Source organism: Callospermophilus lateralis, chromosome 13, assembly GCF_048772815.1.
Source record: "Callospermophilus lateralis isolate mCalLat2 chromosome 13, mCalLat2.hap1, whole genome shotgun sequence".
Lineage (NCBI taxonomy): Eukaryota > Metazoa > Chordata > Mammalia > Rodentia > Sciuridae > Callospermophilus > Callospermophilus lateralis.
Genome location: NC_135317.1, coordinates 65,503,028 through 65,515,397, shown reverse-complemented (window position 1 = coordinate 65,515,397; position 12,370 = coordinate 65,503,028). Strand labels below are relative to the sequence as shown.

General features: G+C 34.2%; 1 protein-coding gene across 1 annotated transcript in view; it reads left to right on the top strand.

The window, feature by feature from the left end:
- Positions 1 to 473: 473 nt before the first annotated feature.
- Positions 474 to 12,370, top strand: part of Rrp15 (ribosomal RNA processing 15 homolog) — a 52,205-nt gene continuing 40,308 nt past the window's right edge. The window contains exon 1 of the mRNA XM_076831871.1: positions 474 to 629. Within this exon, the coding sequence (XP_076687986.1) occupies positions 485 to 629 (145 nt within the window). The 5' untranslated portion in view covers positions 474 to 484. The remainder of the gene's footprint in view (positions 630 to 12,370) is intronic.

Below are 12,370 nucleotides of genomic sequence, written 5' to 3'. Positions count from 1 at the left end.
TAACCTGAAGACTATCTGATATAGTTTCTCGCTTGTCGTGCTGAGAATCTGGTGGCTGGGGTGGGGGTGGGGAATATTATATCTGATTACCGACCCGCGAAAGGGACCTTCAATGGACACACGGGGACCGCTGTGGAGCACCCCAAATTTACATTAAACAAGGCAGCAGATGAAGGAAGCGGCCAGGGGAATGGAAATGAAAGGGGAAGGGGTGGAGCTGCCGCCAGGCCGGGCAGTGGACCAGTCCAGGGCAAACTGCCAGAGAGTCAGCCGAGACCGTACATCCATTGACTTTTGTTTAGGAGCCGACTTCATTTTAAGTCCTGGAAATTCTAGACGTCTCTCTACCTATATTATGAGACCCAACCCTGGAATTTTGTGCAGAACCACCGCTTCCGGAACCTTGTGTTACCGGAACTAGGCGCGGAAGTTCCCTTCGTTGCCACCCGACGCAACTCTGAAGTCACGCTTCCGGTGAGGGAAAATGGCCGCGGCCGTTCAAAACTCACGTGTGAGTGCGGGGAAAAAGCTGAAAAATTCCTTAAAGAAAAAAAAGAAGATGAAAATGGTAGCCAGGGCTGTGACATCGAAGCTGGAAGATGAGGGCAAGGACGCTTCCGACAGTGAAGGTAATGTATTAAGGCTGAGCTTTGGTGTCTGAGAGGAAACCCTAGGCTCAGTTCCCGGGAAGACCGATGTCAGTGTGCTTGCTGGAAGCCGCCAGTGTTTCATCACGGCGTGACATGGGTTGGAAGAGTTTGGCCCAGTGAGAAGGCTTGCTCTAATCTTTAATTTTGAGTATTGTTTACTAATTTTTTTTTAGTACCACCGATATTAAAGGTGGTGAAACTGCTGAAGTTATTGAGAAATTTAACAAAGCGTGAAAGAAGGGAGATATTTGAAATTACGGGAGTGGAATAAATTTCAGAGAGCGAGAAGCAAGAAGCCAGAAAGAAGTAAGAGGAAGAAGGATGTATTCTTGACTATTGTGCATTAGGTGAATGCTGCTGTTTCGGAGTTAAGGACTCAAATAGAGAATGAAAGCAGAGTTTGTGGTACACGTGGGTTAAATAAAAGTAGCATTTGATAGCTATGTCTCAGAGATGCTTGATGATGGAAAGAAGGTAGGATTTATTTTGACCTTCAACCATGATGTGTCCTTGTAGGTTACAGGGAGTTGTATACTGTCCTGACTTATGCTAAACAGTTACTGCTTATTTGTACTAGAGGATACAAACAAAACTAACAGCTATTTTAAATAATGTATGTCTGATAATGTCATTTATTTGCTTAAGATGACCTAGTTGCCTCCCATCTCAGAGTAACATCCAGAATCTTTATACTGCATCATCTGGCTGAGGTTCTTTCTGTCACTCTGCTACTCACTAACTACTTACCTAGACAAACTGGTATTCTTGGTTTGTTTATCACATCAGATGTGCTCCCGCATCAGGTTTTCTGCACTTGGTGGTTTTACTGCCTAGAATAATACTCTACAGATACTTGTGTGTGTCTCAACTCATTTGTTTAATCTCTGATTCATTGCTTTATAAAAGACTCTTGATCCTAACCTTGTTTCTAATGCACCATCTCCACTCTTTTGTTTCCTTACCTTTTCTTTTTTATTTACTACCCTCCCCACCTTCTTTTCCCCTCAGCAATTTTAAAACCATCAAACATATTTGTGGTGTTATCTCTCCAAACTGGAATGTGAATTCCATAAAATTATAGACTGATCTGTTCCCATCGCCTAGAACAGTGCTTTTTGCATAGTGTGTCTATCATAAGTATTTAAGTAAATGAATGAATCTGGACTTCAGGACCAAGAAGAAACTGTCATATGCTATTGTAGTCACTAGGTAATTAAGAGTCCTTATACCCTGTCAAGGGAGTTAAGGAGAACAATTTGATACTTTTTGAACTCAAAGACTGGCTCAAATATTGTCCAGGAAACAAATAGTATTACGTTTGGAACAAAATGTAAGTAAAATGTTTTTAAATTTGGGTGGAAATTGGACTATTGTATACAAGTACTAGATCATTCCAAGTGGGAACTGTTATTCTCAGTACATTATTATAATACTAATTTGGTTCTAAGATTCTCTTGCTGTTATTTTGTACATGAGTTAACATGAGTTAAAGAAGGTGTCCTGCTAGTATGGAAACCTAATTGTCCAATTCAGTTCAATGAGCAATTGTGGTCTGTTATGTACTCCTCTAGGTGTTGAGGATACAAAGATTGAATAAATTCCTGTCTTAGAATTGCAATTTCAGGGAAGAAAGCTATTAAACACATTGTATTAATTTGTTATGACACAGTATTATTTAATTTAATAATAAGTATTATTAGAATGAAGTTATCCAGACCATGATCCAATTAAAAAATGTTAAGGATGGAAACAGAGAAGTCCATATTCTGTAGAACCCAATCTAGGCATCAAGTTTTTTTTATTATACCTTTTATTCATAGTATGTTTATTATCTTTTAACATGTATCTGTCCTTGTAGATGCACATTTTCCAAATGATGATGTATGTCTTGTTTATCTTTGTTTTCAAGGGGTCTTTCTTGAATATTTTGGCTATTAGTAAATTTTTGTGTTGAATAAAATACAAAAGTGACATTTCATCTAGGCTTTATGAAGATAAATTATCTTCTAGGCTTGGACAATTATAAAAGAAAAATTTTCTCAAACATAAGGAGAAGCCCATGCATTGTCATTGTCATTCATCCTTGTTTGTTTTTGTTTTTTTCCTTTCTGGTACTGGAGATCAAAACTAGGGCGCTTTACCACTAAACTACATCTCCAGCCCTTTTCATTTTTTATTTTGAGTCTTGATAAATTGCCCAGGCTGGCTTCAAATTTGTAATCTTTCTGCCTCAGTCTCCTGAGTTGCTGGGATCACAGGCATGTGCCATCATAGCTGGCTGGTGTGCAGTCTCTTAAAATTCATTGTCTTGTGTTGGACAAAGTGAATTATTTGTTGTGGCTTCAGCTCTTTGGAGAAGTAACTAGAGGTGAAACTGGGACAGAGATTAAAGTAAGATTGTAGAGGACCTTGTGTGATATATGGAGATTATATTTTTAAGTGACAGGGAGCTATTGAGAACTTTTAAGCAAGAGAGTGACAGACATTTATAAATATTACTGCTGGCTGTATGGTGACTGCTGTAGAGTGCCTGAACAATCAGGCAATTACATAACTCCCTGGTGAGGCCTGCACTGGGACAGGATAGTGAAGATAGAAAAGGCCCTACTTGAAATGTTTCTTAGAAAGAATTCAATTTTCCAACAACTAACTTAAACATAAACTCAAAGCACCGTTAATTTTGAGTATACTGTACTATTAGAGAATTAGATAATAATAATTTTTTTTGAGTTTTCCTTTGTTAGGTACTGTTCTGACTTATGTGTCACTTCAGTTAATACCAACAATAACCCTATACGGTAGATAACTAATGTCCTCATTTTGTAATATAAGAAACCAATGCAAAGAGAGGGTTGTATTTTGCTCACTGAATATATAAATTGACAAGCAAGTTGATAAATGACAAAACTGTTATTGAAGTTGGTCTCTAGATTCTGCACTCTGGGCCACTACGCTGGTGTGGTTGAAGAATCAGGAATATAAAAATGATCAAAAAAAGCTATTTGGAAAATGAAAGAGATAGGGTCATAATATCTGAAGAAAGAAATGACTGGGAGCAAGGAGTCCTTGATACTGGGACAAGCTTTTTCCCCCACTCAAGGATGTTCCATCACTAAGGGTATTTTTTGAGGTCAGATTTCTATAGCATTCCTTGTAACGTTTATAGCCATTGTTTCCCTCAGTCCACTCTTCTATTATATATCATTCTCTTCCTCCCCTAAAATCCATATATTGTTTCTAGAAACAAATTCCCATGTTTGCTAAGTTGTATAAGAGGCACCTGTGTTTGTACTAATTCCTAGGGTGACTTCAGGCTAGTTATTTACTATTGTAGGTTAAGCATCCCTATTTGGAGACTCTGAAATGTGAAATGCTCCAAAATCTGAAATTTTTTGATTGTTGATGTATACCACAAGTGGACAATTCCACAGCCGATCTCATGTGACTCAAAATAGTATATACAGTTATACTCAGGTTATGTATTTAAGGTGTATATGGAACATAAATGAATTTCTTGTTTAGATTTGGGTCCCATTCCCAAGATATGTTATTATACGTATGTAAATATTCCAAAATTAAAAAGTTTGAAGCACTTCTGATCCCCACCGTTTTGGATAAGGAATACTGAACCTGTATCTGCTTCAGTTTTTTTAAAATCTGTAAATGAGGGGGATTATGATGTCTGTCTTAAGGATTGTTGTGAAGTAAATTGAGTTCATTTATGTAATAATTCAATATTGGGTCCATGGTACTTAATCATAAATAGTAGTATTAATGAATTTCCTTTCTGATTCAACAAGACTGTTAGTTTCATCTCTTTATTGCCTGATATGCTTTCCAGCCTGTGATAACAGTGGTGTTTATAAACTGGAAGTTTCTCCAGAATAGTGGTTTGAATTTCCTTTAGTAACCCTAAGAGGCAGTGAATGCATTTCTGTTTTACAGAAGATATTCATGGCTGCAAGATGTTATCTGTTATTTCTCTCTTACCCCATAATTTAATCATTTGATCTTACCTTGGGGTAATATTCCAGATTAATGATGATTATTTTGACAACTACTAATTGCCTCTGCTTAGTTGTTCCATAAACATATTTGCAGAACTGAATTCATGATTTCCCTTCCCAAGGCTGATTATATTTTTGAGAATGACATCACTATCTACCCCCTGCCCAAGGTAGAAACAAGTATCATCCTTTACTCTTTCCTTTGTTTCCACATTTGTTTGATTTAATTCAAATATTTCTTGTCACCAACTTAATTCTTGCCTATATCTCTTGTTTAGGTTAGTACTAACAGTTAATATCTGTGTGCCCTGTTGATAGCTGCACTTTCTGCATATGTCCTCTGGTCATTGTTTCTTAAATTACCAATGATAAAGGACCATTTTTATTTTATTATTTTTTAAAAATTTTCAGTTTGACATGAATAGATATCTTTAAAAATAAATAAAATGATCAAGAAACATGAGCACATATTTGGATATTGTGGAAATGTCAAATTGCCCAGTGTTCCTAAATACTTACTCTCAGTTTGTGAATTCATAGTCACTTTTCACTATTTGATAATGGTCTGTCAACTCACAGCACACACTAAATTAGTGAATACTGAAGATTGCTTTTAGGAGAAATAAAAAGTAATAAAAGATAAGTTTTGCCTGAATAAAACTTATTTAGCATATGTATTTTTTTTTTTTTTCTGTAAGGTATACCATAGTCTTCTTGGGCTTATGGAGGCCAGAAAGCATAATTGGGGGCATTTAAAATAGTGAGGTCACTAAGAAAAATGCACAGAAATGTGAAAAACATAACACCAAATAGTCTGGAAAGGACATCTTTTCACTGTATGAAAGCTGAAATAAGAGGATAGAATGTTGCCTTGGCTGAGGATGTGAATATAGGCAGACTGAAAATTTTTACCACTCTGAGCATGTTTGTGGATGACTGTGAAAGTTCCATGAGTATTGATTTTGAGTTTACAAATAAATTTTATCAAGTAGGTGAATGTGCAAATAGAAAGTGCATGTATGACAATTGGCTGTGTCTCCTTATGAACTGCCAGTAGTTTGCATAACCAGCCTATGTGGTATGATCAATGCTTGCTTCTCAGAGCTTCCATCTTACCATTTCCTAGTTTTACTGCATTCTGAGCTCCTAGTTCCTTACCCAGCATGACCTCTTTCCTTCCTAGTATGCTGTGCTGCTAGCATACTTTTTTAAACTTCACTTTCTCTTAGTCTTTTCTGAATTCTTTCGGTTTCAATATATTTCTTTCCATCTAGTTTCCCTTTCAGAATTTAGACTTTCTTTTTGATAGAGATAAATAATAATAAAAGAGCCCTTTAATAAATTTAGGGATGTAGGACTGTTGGTTAATTGTGTACATTCTTCTTTGGTTTAACTCAGTTTGCTGTGTAATGTAAGAAATTCCTTTTTGTAAAGTCATGTCTCTGGAAAGGTGCACCTTGGAAATGATTTGTCTAGTTCAGACAGTTGTATACTTTGGTAGAACTAAGTTATCAAAAGTTTTCAGATGGTGGTACTAAAAAACTCTAAAGTCTCAGACCTCAGACACACAAGGAATCAGTATACAAATTATAAGCATATTATGAGGAATAGTTTTATTAGGAAACTGAATCAGATTGAATTTTAACTGGTGCATAAAATCATAGGGATGTGCATTATATTCACATTTGAAGTAACTTCTATAGCAATATGCTGCCTATATTTCACAGGATACATTATTTTTTTTATTTTTTGTTTTAATTTCTTTTCACATGTTACATAAGAAAAGTAGAAAAATGTGCTTACGTGAGTGTAAAACTTTTAAAAATATTATGTGTTATAGAAAATTCTGGAACTCTGTGAGGACAGGAACCTTGTCAGTTTTGTTGGAAGCTTTATCTTAGTTTGACAGAAAGCCTCATGCATGGTATAGTACTTTGAGTACTATACATTTAATCATGTGCAAAATCAAAAGCTTATCAATGCCATTTTTTTTACACTTCTCTTAAACCATTTTATCACTGAGGTTAAAATTAACTGAAGTTGTATATAACATAAATTTGAGATAGCAAAATGATTTAGGTTGAAATTTGGTATGATACTTTGCCTTGAGATTTGAAGTTTGATCATGGTAAAATTGCAGGCAGTCATGAAGCAGACATGTGTGCAACTATAGTCAGCATCTTAAGTAAAATGTAAGTGTCAGGCAGCATAAAGGGGAGGATGATACCCCTATTTGAGTTATCCCTGAACTGTGTAAATAACAAAGATAACATGAAGTATTACAAAGGGGAGGAAGGTAGTCTCTACTTCTTGAGTTACCTTTGAATATTTATTGAATTGATACATTGTAGGTTTTGATTCAGTCCTAACTAGATTTCTTAAGCTTCTGATAGTGGTGGGAAAGCTTCTGTACTCAGTAAATCAACCAAGGTAAAGAGAGTGTTGGTTGCTATCCAGTGCCAGGATCTGATTGACCTGGCCTAACAGTAGAAAAGTGAGGCAGATGGTAATTTTAGGTTTTCTGGCCAAAAAACCTGAATTGTTATGGTCACACATGTGAAGAGTGGCTATTACTTCTAACACAGGACTTGATAACAGTTAATTTAGAATGTTGTAAGAGATATGCCTTCATTTTTTATGAACTACAAACTGTATATAAGATATAATAACCTAGCAGATAAATGTGCTTTTCATCAAACTGTAGCTTATAACCTCCTTCATCTTTTAAGTTACTTAAAATAGCAAAGAAACATGCCTAAGAAATGAAGTATATCATACATAGCCCTACTTGAGTGGTTTAGCAATTTATAGGACACACTCAGGAAACAGACAACTTCCAGGCTCTATCTGCTTTGGCTTCTCCAAATAGTTCATGTAATTTCATCTGACAGTGCTATTCCATGGTAGCACTTTATTTTTATGGAAACTTGGGTTGCCTTTTTTTTCCCAAAGGTAATTGTTCTTTAAAAAATTTTAATACATCAGTTTTTAACATTCTAAGTTGAAAAATAATTGGCAGGAAAGACCCTGTGGCATGGGCAGAAGGAATGATTTACAATAGAATAGGGAGTAGTAGTTTTATACAGCTTTTAATAACTAGGGGTTTGTTTATATTTATGTAAAATATTAGAATAGGGAATGGAATGGACTCTTATGATTAACTGAGGCTGTTAGAAATTTCTTTCTAATTCAAGCTTTATTAAATGATGTTTAAAAAATACTATTTGCTGCATTCGTTCAGTACATATTATTCTGAATTGACTCTTTCATTCTAAGCCTTTTAGTGTTTCAGAAATCTAATACCCTGATACTCTACCCCGTTAGCTTTGTGACTTAGGGCATGTTTTTTAAACTATTCATCTACATAAATAGAATAATAAAATCAACTTATATAGAAGTGTTGTGAAATGCATAAAAACGTTTTAGATAGTAGTTATCCCTAAACATGTTAGCTAATTTGTATTTGTATCAGTATTTTATAGTACTTTAAAAAGTTGTGTGACAGAGATGTTGGCCACTTGTGAAACAAAGTAAAAGGTAGCTAGCATGTGGGATTACGTGACACATGGAGACTATAACCAAAACCTTAAGCAGAATAATGCCATTCTAATTAATTTTCAGCATTCTTTTTTAAGCCTTTTCCATTCCTTCATTGTTCTCTCCCCTGGGTTATCATTATCTTGTCCTCTGGTAATTTATTGTCATTTATTTAGCAGGCATTTATTTAGTTACCAGGTCTGGGCTAAGCACTTTGTACATGTATCTCATTTATTATTGCAACAACCAGTAAGGTGGGTGTGATTTTTATTTCCATTTTAGTAATAAAGAAACTAAGGCACCAGGATTTACTTAATGTTTTTAAGGTTATTCTGTCAGAAAATAATGGCATTAGGACATAATGCTACACCTATCTAATTCAGTGATAGGAGTTTAACCCTTAACGCCATAACTGTCTAGTCATGGAAAGCTTCTTATTCAGTAATTCACATATATTGTAAAGATCCCAGACACTAGAGGTATTCTTTTTTCCTACATAGCCTTATAAAAAATTTCAATGTGTATTTATGTGTGTTTGTGTGTGATGTGTAATCCATACATAAATGTTGTTTACAGAGAACTAGACTTTTTTTTTAAGAACTTCATATTTATCAGCTCATTTAATTATCAGACACATACACACAAAAAAAAAATAGTAAAGTGGTCCTGTTTTATTCTTTCTTTTCTTTTTTTTTTAACAGATGTAATACTAAGACAGAGAACTTAATGTGAAAAAAGTCACCTTTGTGTCTGAAGTTAAGGCTGAACCCAGTCAGCCTGACTTCTGTGTCCTTAACTACGAAAGGGCTCATCTCAGTCAAATTTTTATGAGGAACTTAGTTGATTTAGGGTAAATTCCAAAGACATGAAGTAAGTTAAAAATATTCAGTAGGCTTAATACTCCCAGGTGGTATTTGTATTTTAAAGAATAACTTTCTTGGTCTGGGGTTATAGCTCAGTGGTAGAACACTTGCCTCCAACATGTGAGGCTCTGGGTTTGATCCTCAACACCACATAAAAATAAATAAAATAAATAAACATAATTGTGTCCATCTTAAAAGAAATCTTTTAAAAAAGAATAATTTTATAACCTAAAGGAAAAACTTTAAAAGTAAGGACCAAAGGAAGTGTTGGGAAAAAAAGCCACTAGCAGTTTGGCCTTTTATTGGAAGCACATATCTGAAGCATGAAGCTTTTATACTACTAGGTTTTAGTTTTGGGATTAATATGTATTTTATTTCTGGAAAATACAAAGTCTGATATATTTATCATTTTATTTCATCTTCCATAATATTCCTATGCTTTTGGACAGGCTGATCTCTCCTGCCTGTAATGCCAAAAGTAATATGATTTCTATGATAATTTTTATTTTCATATAAAGCATTGGTTCTAAGCTCAGTGACCTGCCTCCTCACTTGATTAGTCAGCCTGGATTATAGAACCTTAATTCTTTCACTCCTCCCTTCTGTTGTCATCCAAATTTCTTGTTTTGCCTTTTAAGAAACAACTTGATCATCCTTGTCAGACTCCCTAAGCCATCTTTCCAAACCTCTCACCCTTTCTTCATCCTTTTTTTTCTCTCTCTCTCCTTAAAAACAAACAAACAACAACAACAACAACAAAAAACAAACACACAGATTTCCCAGGGAGAGAAACCTAGATTCAGATTTTTTAAAAAATTGTTTTAAATCTTTATTTTATTTTATTTTAAAATTTTTATTTATATGTGCTACTGAGGATTGGATGCAGTACCTCACACATGTGTGGCAAGTACTCTGCCACTGAGCTATAACCCCATCTCCTAGATTTAGATTTATCATTTACTTTTCCTTCCTTGCCCATCCTTCATGGCTGCTCCATAAATGTTGAGGGGACTATGAATTGTCTTAAAACTTTTCCCCTTTCTAAAGGCTAAGGAAAATGGCTGACTTTTCTGCTAGCAGCTAACCATATCTGGGATCAGGGACAGATGGCAAGTTTGAAAGGGACTGGAGGTTTGAGAGGAAAGGCAGCAGGAGATGAAAAATGTCTAACTCAGTACCTCAGAGATATAACCCTGCTCTCTATCCAGTATGTTAGCCACTAGCCAGCCATATGTGGCTACTTAAATGTAAGTTAATTAAAATTACTCAAAATAGATAATTCAGCTCCTCTGTCATTCTAGACACGTTTGAAGTATTCAGTAGTCTCTTGTGGTTGGTGGCTCCAGGGTAGCTCTGGTGTAGAAAGAATATTGCCAGATCAGAAATTTTTGTCATTACTTCCAATACACATCCTCTCTAGCCCTTACTTAATTTCTAGACTTTAAAAATAGAATGCAGAAATAATGTTTAGGAAAACAGACAAAAGGAGTTCAAAGGATTTTTCACTTGTTTGGTGATTTCTATCTGTGCCCCTAAGATGCCTGGATAAACTTTTGCTGTTAAAAATTGGTTAGTGGAAAATTAGAAGAATTTCATTTTAGTAGAATACAGTAAAGTTTTAAGAACCAGTTTTATTTTCTGATTCACATAATGATAATTTTTGGTATCCTAGAAGTAAATTCTGTTTTTAGTATACTGGGAGACCAAATTTGGCTTTTTTCATTTATTTATACGTAATCGTTTCCAGTGACAGTAAATGCCTTACTAAACGCCTCTGAGCTAGAGCTTTTAAAAATAAATAAATAAATAAAATAAAAACCATGACTTTTACAAATTCTTTTCTTCTTCTTCTTCTTTCTTTCTTTCTTTTTTTTTTTTTTTTTTTTGTGGTGGTGGGGATTGAACCCAGGTCTTGTCATGTGTGGCAAGCACTCTACCAACTGAGCTATATCCCAACCCCGACTTTTGCAAATTTAAAAAAAATAATTTTTAATTCGTAGGGTGAGTATAGCTTATGTAATATGGTGTCATAAAACTTTTCATGGATTTATTGTGACTATAATATGCATATCGTGGTTAAGCTGGGTAAGAAGTACATCAGACAATTAGACAGGGTTTCAGAGTGGTGAATTGGAGTGGCTTATATAATCAAAGCATTTGGGCTACGTTTTAGTGCCATTAAAAGATGTGAAGTTTGCTGCAGTTTGTATGTAAGTACATCAGGATGAAACACTAGATGTCACTGTTGTAGTTTTGATGTTTCATCAGGAGTTGGTAAAGATCTTTCTGCTTTTGATCATTCAGATAGTTTTCATTGACATAAACTTTTAAATATTTGTGTCTCTTTACAGTTAGATACATCTTACTAGAGAAAGCATTTTTTTTTCAAAGAATTATTTTGTTATTTGAGTTTGGTGCTGCTAACTGAGGACTAAAGTATATGTAATATTAACATTTATTTTTCAACTAGCTATTTTCTCTGAACTTTGTTTCACAATGTTCTGGTCCTAGGAGATTTTCCTGGGGAAAAATTGTGTGGCCCTACAGTCTGGCATATAATATATGATTATATTTTAATTGGATTGGATAAAATGCTACCAGCTTCTGTTTGGAAACATTCATTTATAATATATATATATATTTTCCTAATATTACATATATTTGGATGTCAAACCTAGACTCACTGTCTAATCTTCTTAAATTGATGTAACTGTAATGTATAGAAAAACTTCAAATTAAATAAACGAGTTTCTGTTTTAAAAATATAATTTCTCTTCATTAAGAAATGCACAGCTCCATCACAGTAATAAAATTATAAAAGGTTTCTTGCTTTTAACATTTCTTTCAATATTTTTCCATACCATAGACCCTTTATGTTTTAAGATCATGTATTTAAACAATGTAAAATGTTGTTTTTTTGTTTAACTCTTAATTTTATGTAATATTCAGTTAATTTTTTTAAAATTCATTTTTACTCATTCCTGAAGTTAATTTTGGATATGTGTTTTTATTTGCTATTTTCTTATGTGACCAATTTTAATTTGAAATGTGTTAATACTCAATTTTATATCTATTTTGTGAATTCTCAGCACTTAAAAAGTAAAGGTATGAATATTTTATCTGTAATGCTTGAGACCAGAAGTATGTCAGAGTTTTTTAGAGTTTGGAATATTTGCATAGTCTTTACTGGTTGAGCATCCCTAATCCAAAAATACAAAATTTTAAATACTTCAAAATCCAAAACCTTTTGAGAACATGTGCACAAAAAATTTTCAAATTTTAGAATATTTTTATATGGATTTTTAAATTAGGA